Source organism: Saimiri boliviensis, chromosome 7 (genome assembly GCF_048565385.1).
Source record: "Saimiri boliviensis isolate mSaiBol1 chromosome 7, mSaiBol1.pri, whole genome shotgun sequence".
NCBI lineage: Eukaryota > Metazoa > Chordata > Mammalia > Primates > Cebidae > Saimiri > Saimiri boliviensis.
This window is the reverse complement of record NC_133455.1, coordinates 12275001-12294454: the sequence shown is the minus strand read 5'-3', so window position 1 is coordinate 12294454 and position 19454 is coordinate 12275001. Positions and strand designations below refer to the sequence as shown.

General features: G+C 49.1%; 1 protein-coding gene and 1 long non-coding RNA gene across 4 annotated transcripts in view; one reads left to right on the top strand and one right to left on the bottom strand.

Annotated features, from left to right (window-relative positions):
* Positions 1 to 1318: 1318 nt before the first annotated feature.
* On the bottom strand, positions 1319 to 12899 carry LOC141585062 (uncharacterized). The gene is made up of 3 exons (XR_012518330.1): positions 12457 to 12899; positions 5876 to 5993; positions 1319 to 4181 (listed from the first exon to the last, which is right to left on the bottom strand). It is a non-coding gene; the product is annotated as an uncharacterized LOC141585062 (long non-coding RNA).
* Positions 12896 to 19454, top strand: part of CABP1 (calcium binding protein 1) — a 27300-nt gene continuing 20741 nt past the window's right edge. Inside the window, exon 1 of one of the 3 annotated variants that reach the window (XM_010342806.3) lies at positions 12896 to 13680. In XM_010342806.3, coding sequence (XP_010341108.2) covers positions 13024 to 13680 — 657 coding nt within the window. In that variant the 5' untranslated portion in view covers positions 12896 to 13023. Of the gene's footprint in view, positions 13681 to 13712 lie in introns of those variants that run through there. The other 2 variants (XM_039472387.2, XM_003932179.4) reach the window with 2 other exon arrangements.

The following is a 19454-nucleotide window of genomic DNA, read 5'->3' as shown; positions in this document are numbered from 1 at the left end:
TATTTAAAAATTTTTTTTTGTAGAGAGGGGGTTTTACTTTGTTGCCCAGGCTGGTCTGGAACTCCTGGCCTCAAGCTACCTGCCTACCTTGGCTCCCCAAAGTGTCGGGATTTCAGGAGTGTAATCCCAGCCACCCTTTTCATGAGGGAGGCTTTGCCAGGCTTCTGGGACCAAAGGAAACCCAACCAGGGAAATGGCTGGCCTGAGGCAGGGCAACCCTTCTGGGCAGCCCTTCCTCATCTGTTCACCCAGGAAACAAATGAGCCCTTCCCTGGTGTTCAGCACTAAAGATACAGTGACACAGGCCCAGCTGGGGAGACAGGCTTTCCCTGGGAAGTGGAAACTTTGTGGAAACTGAAGGGATGCATCTGAGTTAATCTAGGGGAGCTGGGAGAGGAAGAGGTTGCAGAGGGACCAGGGACATTGAGGCAGGCAAAAGCTTTCAAGGGGGCATGAGTCTGGACCGTCTGGAGAACTAACTGATGAGCGTGGGAACAGTGGCCCTGGGAAGAATTTTGGACTTGATCCTAAAAGCAGCAGGAAGCCACTGAAGCTAGGGGATAATGTAATCTTTAGAGTCCTGCACTGAATCATTTTGCTTTGCTTTCTCATTTGGAAAAATGGATTTTGAATTCCACACCTGCTATATTAATTTTTTAAATTTTATTTTCAGAAACAGAAAATAAGGGAATGATGGACTGTGTGTTTCTTCTCAGGGTTAAATATGCTAAAAGATGCAAATTGGCTAGCATTCTATATGTGGTCTATAAATGGTAATTCCCTTATCTTTCCTCTAAATTCCATTCCACAATTTCCACCATTCCAGGAGCATCAAAGGCGATCAATCCTCCCTACGGACTAAAGATAAATTTCATTTGAAGTACCTGGGTGGATGAGAAATTTGGTTCAAAAGATTAAAGTTAATTATTTTACAAATTGTTATTCAAATAGTATGCTCCCCATGATCACACAACGTATTATTGGATTTATGGAATTGCAATTTACATTCAACTTTTTAGGAGCACATTTATTTATTTACTTAAAAAAAAATCCTTTTGAGACAGAGTCTTGCTCTTTCATCTAGGCTGGAGTATAGTGGCATGAGCATAGCTCATGCAGCTTCCATCTTCCAGGCTCAAGCAATCCTCCCACCTCAGCCTTCCTAGTAGCTGGGACCACAGGCATGCACTACCATGCCTGGCTGATTTTTTATTTTTATTTTTTAGTAGAGACGAGTTCTCATTAAGTTGCCTGGGCTGATCTCAAACTCCTGGGTCTGAGCAATCTTCCCACCTCAGCCCCCAACAAAGTGCTAGGATTACAGGTGTGAGCCACCGAGCTGGCCTGGGAGCGTATTTATTGCAGAAAACGAGACCAAGTTTCACAAAGGCAATGGCCATGTCTATGTTTTTCCCCACTGTAAGATCACCACTTCGCTGGACACGTAATAGACTTTCAAATATTTGTTGGATGGATTTAAATACTGGAATATGTTTTCGGCTACACTGGAAGTCAAGGGCCTCAGTTCTCTTTATAGTTGTTAACATGAATTTTTTTTTTTTTTTTTTTTGAGACGGAGTTTTGCTCTTGTTACCCAGGCTGGAGTGCAATGGTGCGATCTTGGCTCACCGCAACCTCCACCTCCTGGGCTCAGGCAATTCTCCTGCCTCAGCCTCCTGAGTAGCTGGGATTACAGGCACGCGCCACCACGCCCAGCTAGTTTTTTGTATTTTTAGTAGAGACGGGGTTTCACCATGTTGACCAGGATGGTCTCGATCTCTCAACCTGGTGATCCACCCGCCTCGGCCTCCCAAAGTGCTGGGATTACAGGCTTGAGCCACCACGCCCGGCCTTTTTACTTTTTTTTTTTTTTTTTTTTTTTTTGAGACGTTAACATGAATTTTGATGGCATGAAAATGCTTGTTCTCTGAATTATATTTAGCTCATACAAACTCTACTGCACAATTATGTTGTAAAGAGGGATTAAGTTTTATCTTTAAGTTGTTATTATAGCCTTGGGAAAAGGTGAACATTGAGAATAACTACATGAAGTGATAGCATAGCGTATTGTTAATTAGGGTCACATGGGAAAGGTGTGTCAGGCAGGGTCGGTATAAGAAACAGATGGCACATTCAAATTAGATCATTAGAAGAAGATGTAATAAATGGAGTATTTACAAGGTTTCAGCAGGGCCTGGGAAAGCTGTAAGGGGTAGTGCAGTACCCAAGGGCTTTTACCACTCTTGGAGCTGAAGGTTGAGGGGAGGGAGAAATGACGGAACCCAGAAAGAGAGAGTTGTGTGAAGCAGGCTGCCTTGAGAAAGAGGGGTGACCTTTTATCAAAAGGCACAACGCACCTAAGGCGATCTGGCAGGAGGGAACTGGGGAAAGAAACACTTCACCCATGCTGTCCTCCCACCCTCCCGTCTCCCGCCGCCGCTCCCATTGGCTGTACCGCCTGGAAGCTAGAGGGCAGGAGAGCGAGCCACTGCAGTCCATGTAGGTCAGCCCGCCAAGGCCAAGGGCAGCTCGGAGAAGGGTGGAAGAGCCGATCTGGAGGGCAGATGGAAACTCTCTGGTACAGGAGGCTTCCTTTGCATGCTAGATAAAAGACTTGATATTTAAATCCTGGTGTCTTAGGGAGGCAGCGAAACCTTGAGGGATGGAACCATGGCAGCAGGTTCAGGATTCTTGTTTGTTCATTCCTCAGATCTCCTGAGGATACTAGAAAAAGTATTGTGCTGGGCATTTTAGAGAAACCCAGCAATGGCAGAGGACTCTCAGAAATTCAGTGAGTTTTCCTTCCTGGGGTGTGTGTGTGTGTGTATTTTTTTTTTCGGATACATATATTTTTAGGAACACATTTCCAGTGGCTCATGCCTGTAATCCCAGCACTTTGGGAGGCTGAGGCAGGTAGATCACGAGGTCAGGAGATCAAGACCATCCTGGCCAACATAGTGAAACCCCATCTCTACTAAAAATATAAAAATTAGCCGGGCATGGTGGTGCACACCTGTAGTCCCAGCTACTCAAGGGGCTGAGGCAGGACAATCGCTTGAACCTGGGAGGTGGAGGTTGCAGTAAGCCGAGATTGTGCCATTGTACTCCAGCTGGGCAACAGAGCAAGACTCCGTCTCAAAAAAAAAAAATAATAAAACAAAACAAAAAAACCCACATCCTTCCTCTATCAAGAGCACTTGTTTAGAGCTCTGAATAGGAAATACAATCCCACTGGTCTCAAATTGAGACACTGCTTCCCCAGAAGCAAGACAGTTCAGGCAAAGCACACAGGTTCTGGGTTTTTTTGTTTTTTGGTTTTTTGTTTTTTGAGACAGAGTCTCGCTCTGTCACCCAGGCTGGAGTGGTGCAGTGGCTTGATCTTGGCTCACTGCAACCTCTGCCTCTTAGGCTTAAGCGATTCTCGTACCTCTGCTTCCCGAGTAGCTGGGATTACAAGTGTGTGCCACCACACCCAAGTAATTTTTGTATTTTTAGTAGAAATGGGATTTCACCATGTTGGCCAGGCTGGTCTTGAACTTCTGACCTCACATGATCCACCCACTCTGGCCTCCCAAAGTGCTGGGATTACAGACGTGAGCCACGACGTCTGGCCGCAGGTTCTGAATCTTACGGTTAGCAACTGACAATCGCGTTCCTCACCACATCGGTACCCTTTAGGTAGTAGCTGGACAGACATTTCTTCAGGCTTGGGGACTAGAATAGGGTCAGTGCAACTCTGGAAAGTGGACTTGCTCTTATGAATGGAGTGGATTGTGGTCTCACAGTTTCTGAATCTGTGAAACCATTCCACTCTTTAATGAGGTCCTCTTAGAAGAGGAGAGAATAGATCTCCTTTAGCGACATGACTTTGACAAGCAAATCAATTCGTTCCATTTGTTTCCTCTTTGAAAACAGCAATCCTCGAGCGTTACATAATCTAATCTTCATGCCTCACTGGTTTGTTCTGTCCTCCTGAGGAATTGGCAGATGGTGCCAATGCGGAGACCCGCGCACACGCCTCGCAAGCCTCATGGAAACGGTAGACTTGCTCACAGTGTCTGTCTCTTTGCTGTGGGGTCCCTCGCTGGCATTTGTTTCCCTGGATCGGTTGGCTCTTTAGCATCCCTCAGGCACCGCTGGCTTCTTGCCCTCGGCTCTCATTCCAAGATTAATTGGAAATGCTGAAAGCAGATAAAAAGAGAACAGAAAGTGAAGTTGAAAGGGCAGAGAATTTGCTGGATTTTTTTCCTAAAAGCCCTCTTCCATTAAAGGCTGAGAATCTTTGGAGGTTTTTAGCTCCAGAATGGTGACTCCCTCCTCCAGCCTGGTCCCTGTGTATATCTTTGTTGCTGGGTTACACACAGCACAGGGACAGGGCTGGCTGTGTCAGAGCTGGGAGAGCAGAGATCTGCTTGATAAGGTCTCTGGATTTCTCCAACAGCCAGTCACATATCTGCAGAAATGATTGTTCCCCAGATAGGGCAGTTATCTGGAGTCCTCCTTCAGGTCGGTGATGTCACTTACGAAGGGAAATGATCTCAGAACTCTGTAAGGTGAGGAGCCTCCCAGCAAGGCCATGTCAGCCAGAACCACAGTGTCCAGATGTCCTCGTACAGGCGTTGCCTGTACATCCTGTTTAACAATCTGGAAGTAGCAGCTTTTTGAAGGAGAGGAGTGGTGGGCAGAATTCTAATATTTAGGACTGGAAAGCAGCTGATGTGCTCTGGTATTACCTTTCCATTGTTAAAATATTGAAATACTTTTGTACTACTGGGTAGAGTTACATCTTTGAATTCCCCATGCCTCCCATCCCTCTGCTAATACTTAAGTCTGTTGAGAAGGTCGGTCTTGTTTTATTTAGTTTCATGAGGAGTTCTACCTGTCTATGCAGCAACCAGAGCTTCCTTTTTGCTGAACCCACTTTACTTTAACTGTGCAGTACCAGTAGGTCTGCTTGGTGCAGAGCCAGGCACCACTCCAAGTGCCACAGATGTAACCACCCTGCTCACAGACTGCACTGTTGGCTGACTGGTTTTGGATGGAACCTCCAGGCAATTAAAACCTAGAACCCTCCTGCCCGTGGCAAAAACGTCCCTGGTCCTTAAAGGTCACATACACTTTTATGCTTGCTGGTCACCCAGGATCCAGGTGTATTTACACGCGACAGAAATGACCGATCTGAAGGAAAACAGCAGCCCATGCAGCGTTTTCTTTTAAGGCCACCCTCCCCTCTCCGCTGAGTCCAGGCATAGAGGACTCATTTCTGTAAAAGCAATAATGGGCCGGGTGCGGTGGCTCACCCCTGTCATCCCAGCACTTTGGGAGGCCTAGGTGGGTAGATCAACTGAGGTCAGGAGTTCGAGACCAGCCTGGCCAACCTGGCAAAAGCCCATGTCTACTAAATACAAAAATTAGCTGGGTGTGGTGGCGCCTGCCTGTGATCCCAGGTACTTGGGAGGCTGAGGCAGGAGAATTGCTTGAAGCCAGGAGGCAGACGTTGCAGTGAGCCGAGATTGTACCACTGCACATTGCACTCCAGCTTGGGTGACAGAGCGAGACTCCATCTCAAAAAAAAAAAAAAAAAAAAAAAAAAAGCAATAATGGTTTTCTTTTAAAAATTTGTTATTCATTCACTAAATAATATTGGGTGAGCACCTATTAATGCTGTTATGTTTTGGTCACTGTGCTGAGTGCAGGACGTATATAAAGCAGAGCTTGTCTCTGCTTTCATGGAATGTACAGTTTAGTGGGATGTGGGGAGACAGACCATAGAGGAGGGCAGGCGACTGGAATGCGGTGAGGTCATCTGAACGTGGGTTGCATTTCATCTCATGGAAACTGCATAGATGTGACTTCTGGTGTGCTGTCAACTTACCGGATTTATCTACCCTGCTAGAGCACGGGGGTGCATGGTACCAGTATTGAAGGTGGGAAGCATAGTGGGTGATTACTTTCTGCATCCAGCGACGATCTCAGAGAGGTTGGGAACTGCTCTGGATTAGGCAAAGAATGGAGGGAATATTCTGAATGAGAAATGATGGAGACAGTAGGTTCTAACATTTGAAGATCAGGTGTGCTATTTATTTATTTATTCATGACAGAGTCTCACTCTGTTGCCCAGGCTGGAGTGCACTGGCAGGATCTCAGCTCACTGCAATCTCCGCTTCCCAGGTTCAAGCAATTCTTGTGTCTCAGGCCCCCGAGTAGCTGAGATTACAGGTGCCTGCCACCATGCCTGGCTAATTTTTGTATTTTCAGTAGACATGAGGTTTCACCATGTTGGCCAGGTTGGTCTCGAGCTTCTGACCTCAAGTAATCCACCCCATGGTGCTAGGTATAGGCATGAGCCACTGCGCCTGGCCAAGTGTTCTGTCTTTTTTTTTTTGGAAACTGAGTTTTGCTCTTGTTGCCCAGGCTGGAGTGCAATGGCACAATCTTGGCTCACTGCAACCTCTGCCTCCCAGGTTCAGGCAATTCTTCTGCCTCAGCCTCCCAAGTAGCTGGGACTACAGGCATCCGCCACCATGTCTGGCTAATTTTGTATTTTTAGTAGAGACGGGGTTTCTCCATGTTGGACAAGGCTGATCTTGAATTCCCGACCTCAGGTGATCTACCCGGCTCAGCCTCCCAAAGTGCTGGGATTACAGGCCTGAGCCACTACATCCGGCCCTAAGTGTGCTGTTTTTTTTTTTTTTTTTTTTTGAGACGGAGTTTCACTCTTGTTGCCCAGGCTGGAGTGCAATGGCACGATCTCGGCTCACCGCAACCTCCGCCTCCTAGGTTCAGGCAATTCTCCTGCCTCAGCCTCCTGAGTAGCTGGGATTACAGGCACATGCCACCATGCCCAGCTAATTTTTTGTGTTTTTAGTAGAGACGGGGTTTCACCATGTTGACCAGGATGGTCTCGATCTCTTGACCTCGTGATCCACCAGCCTCGGCCTCCCAAAGTGCTGGGATTACAAGCTTGAGCCACCGCGCCCGGCCTTAAGTGTGCTGTTTTTAAAAGACGGTAACTTCTGACAATAAGTCATCTGTAAGTGATAGGATTTCCTTCATCAATGCTCATTCCCTTCTTTGCCTTAGTAACCAAGTGAATTCAGTCACCAAAATCATAATTCATGCCCCTATGATGGTCCAGTCGACTGTTGTACTTGTCAGTATTATTTTTCCTCTATCTGTCCTGACGGTTCTATCTTTCTTTTTATTGAATTATTATCTATATGCAGTGAGATGTACATTCTTACGTGTATAGTTCAGTTTTGACCCAGGCGTTTTTTTTGTTTTTTTTTTTTTTTTTTTTTTTTTGAGACTGAGTCTTGCTCTATTACCCAGGCTGGAGTGCAATGGCACAATTTCCACTCACTGCAACCTCCGCCTCCTGAGTTCAAGTGATTCTTCTGCCTCAGCCTCCCAAGTAGCTGGAACTACAGGTGTGTGCCACTACACCTGGCTAATTTTTGTATATTTAGTAAAGCCAGGGTTTCAATATGTTGGCCAGGTTGGTCTTGAACTCCTGACCTCAAGTGATCCACTTGCCTTGGCCTGTCAAAGTGCTGGGATTACAGGGATGAGCCACTGTGCCCAGCCCCAGGCATATATTCTTATAACTATACCCCTTTTCACTTTTATTTTTAAAACTTTGGAGGCCAGGTGCAGTGGCCCACACCTGTAATTCCAGCACTTTGGGAGGCCAAGGTAGGAGGATTGCTTGAGCTCAGGAGTTTGAGACCAATCTGGGCAACTGAGTGAGACTTCATCTCTACTACAAATAAAAAAAATTAGGTGGGCATGGTGGCATGCGCCTGTAGTCCCAGCTGTTTGGAAGGCTGAGGTGGGAGGATTGCTTGAGCCTGGGAGATCGTCTCCAGTGAGCTATGCTGGCACCACTGCACTCCAGCCTGGGCAACTAAGCAAGACCCTGTCAAAATCTTGGCAACTTCTCAAATGATGAACATTTGGATCCAAGGGCAGATTACTGGAGAAGAATCCTCTATGTAGTCCACTGACTGTTTCCCCCACCCTCCAAAAGAATTCTCATCCAATCCTTTCCTGAGTTTCCCAATCACACAGAGGACTTAAAACCTTAAGAACATTTTGTAATCCCAGCTTTCTGAAACCTAACAGAGATTTTGTCATCTGAACAACAAGGGAGATTAAGTGCAGAATTTGATTCTGACAATAGCAAAAAGGAACAAGCTAGACAAGGAATGTCACATGGAATTAATTCAAGCACCACCGTGTAAAATGCTCCACAACCTTTTCAAGACTCTAAACTGACATACAGTCTTGGTGAGGAAACAACAATTTTTAAAGGAGTCTGCTACAGGGACAATAGCATCATCAAACTAGATCTGTTAAATGAGAGAACCATGTACATGTTAGGAGTTTACTTTTAACCCTGCCTTACTCTTTCTGGATGGATTCTCTTAGAAATGAGGTGCAAAGACAGCTAAACACACTGTTCTCTCCACACTGATGGAGTCCTCCCAGACCCACTTTTTCTATTTAACTATGTTTGTATACTGAGATGTCTTTCCAGTGCTGCAAAACAGCTCTTTTTCTGCCTAATTTTCACCAATGGTTATACAGTCAAATAATATAACAACATGTATTTGTTTAATAATTATAAGTTGTGTAACACCTAAAGGCAAATGAGAGGCTTTATGTGAAAGTGCTTTTTTTTTTTTTTTTTTTTTTTTTTTTGAGATGGAGTTGTTTTGCTCAAACATGATCGGGGCTCACTGCAACCTCCACCTCCCGGGTTGAAGCGATTTTCCTGCCTCAGCCTCCTAAGTAGCTGGGATTACAGCTAATAGTCTCATCAGACCGGGCGCGGTGTCTCAAGCCTGTAATCCCAGCACTTTGGGAGGCCGAGGTGGGTGGATCACGAGGTCAAGAGATCGAGACCATCCTGGTCAACATGGTGAAACCCCATCTCTACTAAAAATACAAAAATTAGCTGGGCATGGTGGCGCATGCCTGTAGTCCCAGCTACTAGGGAGGCTGAGGCAGGAGAATTGCTTGAACCCAGGAGGCGGAGGTTGCGGTGAGCCGAGATCGCGCCATTGCACTCCAGCCTGGGTAACAAGAGCAAAACTCCATCTCAGAAAAAAAAAAAAAAAAATTAGGTGTGGTAGTGGGTGCCTATAATCCCAGCTACTGGGGAGAGTGAGGCAGGAGAATCACTTGAACCCAGGAGGTAGAGGTTGCAGTGAGCCAAGATTGTACCACTGCATTGCAGCTCAGGTGACAGAGCAAGACTTCATCTTGAAACACACACACAGACACAGACACACAATTCTGCTTGCATTTGCATTGCATTTTGATGCATCACTTCAAAAACACAGTTCTGTTTCCATCCTAGACAAACTCACAAAACCTTCGAGGATTCTCCATTGCCAATAAAATAAAGTACAAATGCTGAATGTCACACTCAAGATCTTTCATGATATAGTTCCAATCCACCTTTTCAGGCCCATTTCTCAGCCCTCATTCTCCCTCCCCGCTCAGTCGTCAAATGATTCCCACACACAGCATGCAGGTTCACACTCCCAACGCTGACTTAATTTGTTCCCCCTGCCTGGCATGACCTTCCTTTGGCCCTCCTGATTCATCTGGTGGAATTTCACTTATTCCTCAAAAAGCAGCTCAAATGTTGCATGCTCTAATGCTTTCTCCGACTCCCCTTAGGATTCTCCCATATAACTTAGCTCCTAATCCCCTTATTGCACGTTTCCCATTATAGTGTAGTTGGTTTTCTCCCCTGACCTCTTGCCCTTTTTTTTGAGACAGGGTCTGGCTCTTTTACCCAGGCTGGAGTGCAGTGGTGCCATCTTGGCTCACTGCAGCCTCTGCCTCCAGGGCCCAAGCCATTTTCCCACCGCAGTTTCCCAAGTAGCTGGGCCTGCAGGTTCATGCCAGCAAGCCCTGCTAATTTTTGTATACATTTCTTTGGTAGAGTGTAAACTCAAAGGGGTTGCACCATGTTACCTAGGCTAGTCTTGAACTCTTGGCATCAAGCAATCCTTCTGCCTTGGCTCCCCAAGTCCTGGGGTTACAGACATGAGCCATTGTGTCTGGCCGCAATGATGCTTTCATAATGTCACCCCACTGCTGCAACATGCCAGCAGTGGCTTCCCTTCACACTTAGAGGAAACCCAAAGCCTGGATGGACTTTTTTGGCCCCTGTCTTCCTCTGCAGTTTCATCTCTTCTACTTTCCCCTCACTCACTCCAACCTCCTTTTTCTCTGCTTCTCCTGGAACATGCCAAGCTATTCCCTCCTCAGGACTTTTGAACAGCCTCCCCTCTGCCAGGAAAGCTCTTCTCCCAGATATATATATGACTTGATCCTTTACTTCATTTTAGTTTCTGCTCAGATGTTCCCTCTGCAGAGAGGCCTTCCCGAATCACTGTCTAAAGGAGCATCCTCAGCTGGGCACAGTGGCTCATGCCTGTAATTCCAACATTTTAGGACGCCGAGGTAGGAGGATTGCTTGAGGTCAGGAGTTCAAGATGAACCTGGCCAACAAAGCGAGACCCTTTGTCCGTGTAAAAATAAATCAATACAATAGCACCCTCCATTAAGCCCTAATCTCTTACCTGCTTTATTTCTCCTTATGGCACAAAGCAGGTGCCTTACGGCACCTTTCTTGAGCACCAGTTTGTCACCATTACTTTTCCATGCATTTATTTATTTGTTGCTGAGGATAGAGACCATTTTGTTGGCTACCATATCCCTGGCACCTAGAACAGTGCCTGACAGATAACAGGCACTCAATTATCTGTTGAATGAATGGATCAATCTTTGTATCCAAGATGCCTAATGCAGTGCCTGGTTGTATACACAGTTGTTAAATAAGTGACCAAATTAATACATTTTACAAATGAAATGGAATCCTGGCACACATCCAGGATTATCTGGGATATGAGTGCAGGCGTTTCATCCATTTGCTTCATGCCATCATTTTTATTTATTTACTCTAGTAATCACAGGTAACATATTCTGATTCTTCGGTTTTTCAAAAACTAGTTGGTGACCGAGGTCTTGCCCAAAAATATTTAGGCATTTCAGAAAGGTTACCAAGAGTTGCACAGCAGGGATTTAGAATACCCAGTAGTCCTTTGCCTCTTATCTGCTCCTGAGGGATTCTGATGAAGTTCTTTATCTCCTGTCATTTTATTGAATGTGCCTTTGTTTTTAATCCTGCCAAACACTGATTATTCTGAGGGCTGGAACAGCTAAGACATTGACTGACCTCAAACTCAAAGGGTGGACTCATTATACCCTGCATATCCCAGCACACCCTGCAACCAGCCTTCAGGGCTGCAACGCCCGGCCTGCTTCAGGATTTGGGCTTTAGGAACCTGAGTGGCTTTGATATGGCAATTCAGTCCCTTAATGGTAGCTGATCTGGGGGACAATTTGCCATACTTTCCTAGTTCACTTTAGCCTCTGGGTAGTTGCTTGCCCAGCCCATCCCATTTTCCTTAATTCCTTGCCTATGGGTAAGTAAAAGAAGCAGACAGTGCAGAGAAGCATGAACCCCTTGGCATGAGGGAAGTGTAATCTTGGCAATCTGTTTCTGTATCCTCTTTTTTTTTTTTTTTTTTTGCCAGAGGGTCTCACTCTGTCTCCTAGTGCCCAGGCTGGAGTGCAGTGACCCAATCTTGGCTCACTGTAACTTCTACTTCCCGGGTTCACGTGGTTCTTGTACCTCCGAGTAGCTGGGATTACAGGCGCCTGCCACCATGTCTGGCTAATTTTTGTATTTTTAGTAGAGATGGGGTTTCACCAAGTTGGCCAGGCTGGTCTCAAACTCCGGACCTCAAGTGATTCGCCGGCCTCGGCCTTCCAAAGTGTTGGGATTACAGGCATCAGCCTCTGCGCCTGGCCTCGTGTATCCTTTTAATGAGGCTGAGCAGTGACCAGACTGTGGATGGCACTGGGGCCAGGGACCAGAACAGGGAGAGCCTGGGAGAACCCCTCCAGTCCCCTGCAAATCTTAAACACCAGATACTAAAGCAGAGTGGTAGATGGGGCCTCATGAAGCACAGAGGGAAGGGAGCTGACTTAACTGGATGGTGCCCTGTCCAAGCACTGGGCCAGGCCTTTTGTGTACATGGTATCATCTGCTGTTACCAAGAAATTAGATATGCTTATCATCTACATTTTACAGACGAGGAGAACAAGGCTCAGAGAGGTTGATGACACCTGCCCGAGTTACCCAGATGGTAGGTGGCAGAGCTGGGATTTGAGATTCAGCTCAGACCTGGGAGGCTCCCTGACTGCGCACCAAGTGCAGGAATTTCTCTGGCATTTAGAAAGGCATGAAGGTGAAAGGGGGGACAGGAGCTGGAGGGACAGCACACGGGTCCTACCTGAGACTTGACCATCGTCAGGTGCTGTCCAGACCTGGCTTCTATTCTGAGAACTGATATCCTGCGGCTGACTTACCAGGTCGTTCTAGTCCCCCGCACGGTACTGGGGGTGGAGGCAGCCCGCCACGGAGCGGATGAAGCCTTTCCTCCCGGTAGTGTCCTGCATAGCGTTCCGGCCCCTGCGTTTGTAGGCAGTGGTGTCATAGAGTGCCTTCGTGCTCTTCGGGTCTCTATTTCTCCCTGAACCTCTCTGGTCCTCATTGCCAAAGTTGTACACCCTGGAGAGTGCACCCTGCGTGCATTTCTGGAGGTTCGGGCGGTTCCGTGGCTCGGCAGGAGCCTCCTCCCAGCGTGATAAGGAGCGCTGCCGGCGCTCCCGGGGTCTTGGCCTCTTTGGGGCCCGTTGCCAAGCCCCTTCCCTCCTTGCGCTCCTGCTCCACGCTGCTGCGTCCCCTTCACCGCCAGGGGCCGCCTGGAAGCGGGGCTCCCCCAGGGCGGGGCGGGGCAAGGGGCGGGGCGTGGCGGTACCTGGGCCACCAGGGAGCCGGGGGTGGGCTCTCCGGGGACAGCCGGCAGCGCCCCCAGATCTGCACCGCCAGCCGCCGGGAGCTCCAGGCTCCGGGCGTAGAGGCTGCGCTGTCACATGGGCGGCGGCGACGGGGCCGCATTTAAGCGGCCGGGGGACGGCGCCCGCCTCCAGCACGTCCTCGGGCTCGGCTCCCGCCGGGCGCCCGGTTCTCTGCCCGCCGGGGGCCCCGCGCCGCGCCGCACCGCGCCGCCCCCGCCGGGCCATGCGAGCGCGGGCCCCGCCGTGATGAGCTCGCACATCGCCAAAAGCGAGTCCAAGACGTCGCTACTGAAGGCGGCGGCGGCGGCGGTGGCGAGCGGGGGCAGCCGGGCTCCACGCCACGGCCCTGTCCGGGACCCGGGGCTGCCCAGCCGCCGGCTGCCCGGCTCCTGCCCGGCGACGCCGCAGTCGTCCGGGGACCCCAGTTCGCGGAGGCCCCTGTGCCGGCCGGCGCCGCGAGAGGAGGGCGCATGGGGGAGCCAGCGTGGGCTCCCCCAGGCGCACTGCAGGCCCCGGGAGGCGCTGCTGGCTGCAGCGTCCCGACCTTCGCCGTCGTCGCCGCTGCCGCCGGCCCGCGGGCGGGATGGGGAGGAACGGGGACTGTCCCCGGCGCTCGGCCTCCGGGGCTCTCTGCGAGCCCCGGGCCGCGGGGACTCCGTTCCAGCCGCTGCGTCCGAGGCGGACCCGTTCCTCCACCGGCTGCACCCCATGCTCAGCTCCGCCTTCGGCCAGGTAAGGGCCGCGCCTCCCGCCAGCGCTCCGGGGAAAGGCGCTCGGGACCCTGCCGGCCGTGGCTGCATGTCCACAGCCTCCTTCCGCGGCCCGTGGCCCCCACGGGTCACACCTCGGCTCACCTCGTCCTCCCGGGGCCAGCGCCCTTGCCGGCACTCCTCCTCCTATGCCTGGTTCAGCACCCCGTGCGCTGTCCACGCTCCGGGCCTCTTGGGGCGAGGCGTCCCCACCTAGCTTCTCACACCTGCCGGAACCCGCCAGTCCTGGACGGGAGCGACCTCTACGACCCTCCTGGAGATTCGCGGGGGTCGAGGAGGGGCGCTCCAAGCAGGTGGCACCAAGCCCACTTCTCTGGCCTCTGGCCAGGACCGCCAGGGTGCGACTCAGGAGAGCAAGCGGTTTGAAGTACAGGGGTCAAGAGAGAGGACCTCAGAGAACACAGAATTACTTATGGTGAGGGACGCTAGCCACTGCCTATCATGTCCCTGAAGGCCTGGGAAGAGTTAGGAGATTCAAAAATAGGAGGAAAGAGAAGAGGTGTCTGGGTAAGCATGGAGGGGCGAACAGAGCTGTGGCTCACACTGAAACTTTGGAGTGGTTTAAGGAATCTGTCACTTCAGGGATGCCATTGGAAGGGTCAGAAAGGCCATTGAAGAGGTCATCAGTGGTTCTCCCAGGATTCTCCCTCAAGAGTCCCTGGCACCTAGACACCTGCCCTTTAAAAGCTGCTCCATAGTCACAATCCAGATCTACAGCTTGGGGCTGTGCTGCTGGGGAGACAGGCTCGGCAGAAAGGAGGAAATCCAGGCTTTCCCCTAGTTCAGAGTCTGTAATCAAGTCAAACTCATTGGCACAGCTTTGAGACAGTTCTGTGGCAGCCGCGGAGAGGTGTCATGCAGAGGTCTGATTAGAGTGTTTGCGTGGTTTGTAGGGAAACGGGGGCCTGCGCCTTTCTGTGCTAAGATCTAGCATGAAGCCGTTTCGAGCTCCTGGCTTGCCACACCGGATCGGGATTCCAAGGAGGCCCTGTGTGTTTTGTGCTTCAGATCTGCACATCTCTTTTCAAAATACTACTCCGCAGTGGCTGTTGCTGGTGGAGGTCTGACATGAAGGCAGCCACACATCGATTTGGGTTGTGCGGGGCTGCTGTGGTGGGGCCATAGGGCAGCGGCGTGTGGCTTTGTTCCTGCAGGGAGCCCTCGTTAGCCAAGTTAGCTGGAAATAGTTCTCTGGAGTAGAGATTTGGATGCAGAGCTGTGAGAGTTAGTGAGGCGATGTGTCAGGGGAGTTCACTGCAGTGGTTTGTGTTAGTGAGGAGGTGTAGGCTGTCAGGGCACCAGTGGTCGGGGCTGGGTGGCAGCAGGAATGCTGTGTTGTTGAATGGGTGATACCAATTCATTCATTTCTCGAGCACTTATTAAGGAGACCTTCAGAGGTTTCTTTAGTTCCTGTGGTTGGTTTGCTCAGACATTTGCTAGACACCAGGAAGACAGCAATGAACCAGATAGCCAGGGCCCTGGCTGTGCCTAGCAGTTTGGAAGGGTAGGTCATTGGCCTAGAAGCATACACTTTCTGGTTACTCAGTTTGCTGCCGATCTGACTCAGCTCCTAAAAAAAAAAAAGAAAAAAAAAAAAAAGAAAAAAAAAGCCCTTTCTTTCCTGTCTTGCAGAATTTGCCTACATGAGCCCTTTCTGAGCTCTGAGCATTGCAGCTACCTGCTTTTGTTTCTCCTCATTTCTCAATCATTAAATGACTTCTGCAGCCAGTGTTCTGAAATGTCACCAGGGTCACCTAAGTCAGGAGGAGCTGGAAGTTCCCATCAAATATTTACTACCTCCCTCTGGAAACTCTTGCTTCTCAGAGCTGCTGGCTTTTATTTTAAAGCCCAGAATATTCCGTTTGGGCTCCCATCTGACACCACTAAGTCATCTATGTGAGCAACAAACCCAGGCTGGGACTTTTGTGTCAGAGCCTCCAGTCTCCCGTGACAGAGAGGAATTCATCTTTTCTTCTCTTTTCTCCATATCGAGATTTCTGTCCTCAGAGATAGGGTCAGAACCAAGAGAAGGCAGATGGGGTTCTGAATAGAGAAACTTTTAGTTAAGATCTGCTTAGGACAAAATATAGCCCTGGGGAAGTATATTTTTCATGTCTCTCCAAGTTTCATTTGTTTTTAATTGAATTGTTTAACCTCATTAAGTCTATTTCTCTTTTTTAAAAATATTTTTTGTAATAGAGACAGGGTCTCACTATGTTGTCCGGCCAGTCTGGAACTCCTGGGCTCAAGTGATCCACCTGCCCCAGCCTCCCAAAGTGCTGAGATGACAGGCATGAGCCGCCATGCCTGGCCAAGTTCTGTTTCTTCACCTGCAACGTAGGGATCATCAGGGCGTTTGGGAGATTAAATGAGATGTGGAGAGATACAGAGAGCTTGGCCCAGGTCCAGCGCAGAGCCCGTCCTAACTCTCTCAGTGTTAGTTATTATTCTTGTTGTGGTTATTGTTGATTAACTACCAAGGTCTTTTTCTTTTTCATTTATAAGAGGGTCTCAGAGAGCCAGGGTTCAGACTGACTCTGAAAGCACCAAGATGAATTCTTACCTTAAAGGAAATGGGTATGAAGATTCTCCCGTGACCTCACAGGGCAACTTTATTGCATATGCATGGAGGTCACGCAGTTTTGAGGATAAGGCGTGGAATGGAGGCTTGGGAGATGGCAGAGATGCAAGCTCCAATCCTGGCTCTGTCATTTTCAATCTCTGTGACCTTGGGCATGTTATTTGCTCTCTCTGGTCTTGGTTTCTTCATCCAGAAAGGAGATTGACACAAACTGCTTTGCAGTTATTATGAGGCTTACACAAGATTAAGGATATCAAATGCCTGGCTCATAGTGGGTGCTGGATAAAGGGCAGCCTTCATTAATGTTATTGCTGTTATTAATAGAGTAATTGAATGAGGGCATGTGTAAGGTACTTTGAAAGCTGACTCTGAGCCAGGTGAGGACAGCTATTAAGGGAAGGAGCTGAATGTCAAAGGATCTTCCCTACTCCCTCTTTGTGGCTAGCTAAGGACATGCCACCCAGCTGCCTAGAGAAGATGTGATGTCAGAAATTAACTCAGCAGTGGAATGATGACGTGAAGCTTTGGGTATTAGAAGACTATTTTAAGAAACAGGCTTTCTGCTCTTTACCCTGAGCTTGAGAAGAAACATGCCTTGTGCAGAAGGCAAATGTGGATAAAATCCACAGCTCTGTCCCATCCTTCCCATTTTTCCAGCTATGGAAACATGTCTTCCAACATAGAAAGGGTATCCCTGTTCCCGTACTGCTCTGTACATAGCAGGATCACAGTATTTAATGAAGGAATGAATGAATGAATGGTATCATCCAGCCTCTGGACTGAGGGGTTTCCTTAGTGCCTGTGGTTGGTTGGTTGGTTGGTTGGTTGGTTGGTTTTGAGATAGAATCTCACTCTGTCATCCAGGCTGGAGTGTAGTGGCATGATCTCAGCTCACTCCAACTTCCACCTCCAAGATTCAAGCCATCCACATGCCTCAGCCTCTCAAATGGCTGGAATTGCAGGTGTCCACCACCACACCCGGCTAATTTTTATATTTTTAGTAGAGATGGGGTTTCACTTGTTGGCCAGGCTGGTCTCGAACTCCTGACCTCACGTGATCCGCCTGCCTCAGCCTCCCAAAGCGCTGGGGTTACAGACATGAGCTACCGTGCCTGGCCAGTTCCTGTGGTTTAGATGGGGAGAGTCCATGGTGATTTGGGTCATGGATTTAATTGCACTAAGTCTATGTTCCCAGGATAGGGCTATGTCTATTCCTCACTCTTGCTCCAGTCAAGTGTCTCCCTTCTTCTCTCTGAAATGGCCTGGGGCCCCTGTTGCCCTTCTCTGGGGCCTGGGGAGAGGGAAAGTGAAGGTCAGCTTGTGGTTAACATCAGTCACAGGTGATAGGAATGGCTTGGAGTCAGTTCAGTGCGAGCCCTCCAGGAGGTGGGCCTTTGCCTCCAGCTGTTTTTGAGAGACAACAATGAGCGCTTGAGGGGCCCACTGCACAGTGGACAAAGTGTCTTCTCCTTACCTTCACAGCATCTTCACCCCACACCCTGCAATTTTAGAAATGAGGAAAGCTTGGCCAGGCGTAGTGGCTCATGTCTGTAATCCCAGCAGTTTGGGAGGCCAAGGCGGGTGGATCACTGGAGATCAGGAGTTTGAGACCTGTCTCTACTAAAAATAGAAAATTTAGCTGGATGTGGTGGCGGGCACCTATAATCCCAGCTACTCGAGAGGCTGGGGCACGAGAATTGCTTGAACCCAGGAGGTGGAGGTTGTAGTGAGCTGAGATTGTGCCACTGTACTCTAGTCTGGATGACAGTGAGACTCTGTCTGAAAAAAAAAATAAAAGAAAGAAGTAAGTCTCAAGAGAGAGGAAATGACTTGTCCAAAGGTCACATAGTAAGTACATGGCAGGGCTGGGTGTAGTGTCTTACACCCATAATCCCAGCACTTTGGGAGGCCAAGTCAGGAGAATCACTTCAGCTCAGGAGTTTGAGGCTGCAGTGAACTATGATTGCACCACTGTACTCCAGTCTGAGTGACAGAGTGAGACCCTGTCTCTAAAAATAAGTAAATAAGTAGGTGGCAGGACTGTGCTGAGAATTGTGGTCTGCCTGTCTCCAAAAATACCTGCCTGTTCTGTATATGCCATGCTGCTTTGGTGGGAAGTCACATAAGTGTGTTCCCTGTTCGTCAGAAGCATCTGCAAAGCACCTCTCATGTTACAGTCCCGCTTTCCCTGAGTGTCTTAGCACCGGGCTGTCGTCCAAGTTCAAATGCTGGTGATAGAACTGACCAGGGCCAAAGGCCAGTCTCCCTCCTAATCAGGAATAATCAGCAATGAGTTTATCCTTCTCATCCTTCTGATCCTATTATTCCATTCCAGCACTTAAAGTAGGGGTTCTGGAGGCTCACGGGCTGCTGCCACAGTGGATAGAGATGGGAGGTGGGGGCATGCGTCACTCCTTACAGGAAGCCTCCACTGTTTAGCGGTTTTTTGTTGTTGTTGTTTGTTTGTTTGTTGCTTTTTTTTTTTTTTTAAGAGACAAGGTCTTGCTCTGTTACCCAGGCTGGAGTGCAGGGTGCAGTCATAGCTCACTGCAGCCTTGAACTCCTGGGCTCAAGTGATCCTCCTGCCCCAGCTTCCTGAGTATCTATGACTAGAGGCACAGCTGCCACACCTGGCTAATGAAAAAATTTTTAATAGAGGTGGGGTCTTGCTATGTTGCCCAGGCTGGTCTTGAACTCCTGACCTCAAATGATACTCCCACCTCAGCCTCTTGAAGTTCTCGGATTATAGGCATAAGCCACCATACCCAGCTGTTCAGCCCTTTTAAAATTTCCTGCTGAGGGCTGAGCCATCTGCCTCTCCTGCCTACCTGCCCAGCTCAAGTTAGCTTAAGTAAGCTTTTAAGCACATCGAAATCCCTGAATCTCTTACTATCCTTAAACCTCAAGCTAGTATCAGCTCCTACACCTGCCCCCAAAGCAGGATGGGATTTCTTCAAAGTGTGTGATTTTTCCATAGGGTCCTGGTTTTGTCGGCTGCTGTCTCCTGTTTCCAAGGACAGAGGCATATACCAAGGTCGACAAGTGGGTGCTATGCCTGGACTGGCCTGCAGGGGGCAGGAGCCACCAGATTCGACTGAGTGGATGCCCTGCTGAACAAATGGATGGCACACTTGGCCCTTTAAGACCAATGCTGG